At 46.6% G+C, this 2,337-nt stretch overlaps 1 protein-coding gene across 1 annotated transcript; it reads right to left on the bottom strand.

The window, feature by feature from the left end:
- Positions 1-799: 799 nt before the first annotated feature.
- Positions 800-1,696, bottom strand: FMAN_15540 (uncharacterized protein; the record flags this gene model as incomplete). Its single annotated transcript, XM_041826354.1, has 1 exon — positions 800-1,696. One exon carries the CDS (start codon positions 1,694-1,696, stop codon positions 800-802), a length of 897 nt encoding a protein of 298 aa, XP_041691642.1.
- Between the last annotated feature and the right edge of the window lie 641 nt (positions 1,697-2,337).

The raw sequence follows: 2,337 nt of genomic DNA, 5'->3' as shown, positions 1-2,337 counted from the left end.
AGTACAAGTTTTTATTGGTGGGGCGAAGAGGGATGTGGCAGGATAAAGAAGAACAAAGAGGGAAAAGGAAAGAAAAGAAAGGGAGGTGTGTGGACCAATAGTTAAGACACGCCCCACATTGTCTTTCAATAGCGTAGGAGGGAAAGAGAGGGAAAGAGAGGGAAAGAGAGGGAAAGAGAGGGAAAGAGAGGGGTTAGGGGAGAAAAGGAGGGGAAAAGAGAGATAGGGAAAGAGAAGCAATTAAGAAGAGAAAAAGGGAAAACACTCCATTGGTTATTGATAGGCAACGATTGCGAATATCTCAAAGCTGCCGCTCATCAGGCATTGAGTAGTATAAATAGATCCGAAATCTCTCTACATGTCTCATCTCATACTCATTCATTTTCACTCCGGACAGTTGTTCGATAACACAGCATCCTCATCGATCAATCCATCTATATCCTGTCTACCATCAGTCTTAGGTATAGAATCAGAAATGGCAGCTTCAATCACAGACAAGCCAGTCGACAGCGTCACTGTCCCGAGTGTGGCTACAACAACATCACAGGATCCGAGACTTCTACTGGAACGAAGAAGGATGGGAGCACTTGTGGCAAGAAGCTCGCAACTGTCACTGAGTAGACAGCTCTTATACATGAGGTACGCAGCCAAGCCCCGCAGTGAGTGTCCAGTCGGTCACTTTTAAGGCGAAATTTAGTGTCCAGAAACGATGAGGGCCACGAGTTTGCGCTCGTCATGGGAAATACACAGCTCTTATACCATAGCCAGCTTAAATTAGGAATTACATCTCGTTGTTCCATCAAGTAATCCAATTGTCTGCGATTTCGGGAAAGCCTTCCATATCCAAGCGCCTTTGGACGCGTCTTCTCCAATCTACTCTCGAATCATGATTATGAACAGGCAGGTTTAGCCCGTCTGAAACACAGAACTTAGTTCTGATCCATTCCCGAGGAACAAAGCCAGCCGTCTCCCAATCAATGAGCCCGAGCGAACTGTCTGAGGTATCCACGATGATGTTTCCGGGACCCAGATCGCAATGATAGAAATGAAACTTTGAGCAATCCATTCCCAGTTCTTTGCAATTTCTCAGTAAATTCGCGGGACTACAATCTTTCAGCAGCCCATACCCCGTAAGGAAATGGTCTGATAAGTGCTCGCCATCAACACCACAAATGTTATCAGCATGCCACATTGCCAGTTCTTGACAGATGTCCACAACCCTAGTGACATATTGTTGTTTCGTTATCTCATCCGCAGTAGACCAGACGCTGCTAAGAATGTCGCCGCCTAGTCTGCTCTGTATGATGTAGTATCGATTGTCATATTCGGTATGATAGTAAACCTTTGGGACCGAAAAGCTCAGGTGCTGTTTATTGTGGAGATACTGTAATGTGATGTGTTCTCGCGTTGGGTGAGGGTCTAGGACCTTGACTTTGCAAATAGCATCGCCGACGACCCATACGGCTGATACGCCACCGGCATCGTAGACTTTCCTGATGCAGCTTGTAGCCGAAAGTGGCTGAGATGGTGGCACTGGAGATGCAGCTTCCGAAATGTTGTAGAATGATCCTTTGCCATCGCTCCAGCTAGGATTACGAAAAGGCGATTCAGCTCGAGTTAAGAGGATCTTTCCCCCGATGACCCAGCAGTTGTCGCTGATCTCCCGTATGGATTCGTTCACGGAACTAAGAGACATCGTACAAGTAGAGCGAGAAAGAGAGAGAGACGGCGAGCCTGTAGGTCCTAGGGTTCTTGGAGGCAGCTTAAGAGCTGGGAACATGTCCAATTTAAACATTTCAATGCTTTGCCCTCAGGTAAGCGATAAGCGATAAGCGATAAGCGATAAGCGATAAGCGATGAATCATTCCCTTCTCCATATCTTCGTCCTTCTCCTTCCTTCCTCTAGCTTTGATTTCCTTCTTTATACCTCTTTTTCCCTCCACTTCGTTCTTGTCCGCGCCACCCCCACCCTCCATCTACGTCATCTGCTGTCATCTTTACCTTCTTACCTACCATTCAACTTGTCGAGTAGAGGTTTTCCAGGACTTTCTCCGCAATGCCACAGAAATCGCTATCTTTCGATCAGATTGTTGAGAAGCTTATCGAAACCTCCAAAATAGTTGAAAACCGCATGGGACTCAAGTCTCAAGAAGAAGCGCGAGTAAAAGATGCTTTCTCACTTCTAGCATCGCGCCGCTGCAGCGTTAAGAAAAAACCGTACTTGGAACTTCTGCAGCGTGTGCACAAAAGAATTGGTGGTTACGGCGTTGTGCTCTGCGCAGCAATCGGTCCAACCATGATACTTGCTATGAAGGATCGTGACCGTGTTAAATTGGT

This window comes from Fusarium mangiferae (genome assembly GCF_900044065.1).
Source record: "Fusarium mangiferae strain MRC7560 genome assembly, contig: FMAN_scaffold056, whole genome shotgun sequence".
Taxonomy (NCBI): Eukaryota; Fungi; Ascomycota; class Sordariomycetes; order Hypocreales; family Nectriaceae; genus Fusarium; species Fusarium mangiferae.
This window is presented reverse-complemented; position numbering and strand designations above follow the sequence as displayed.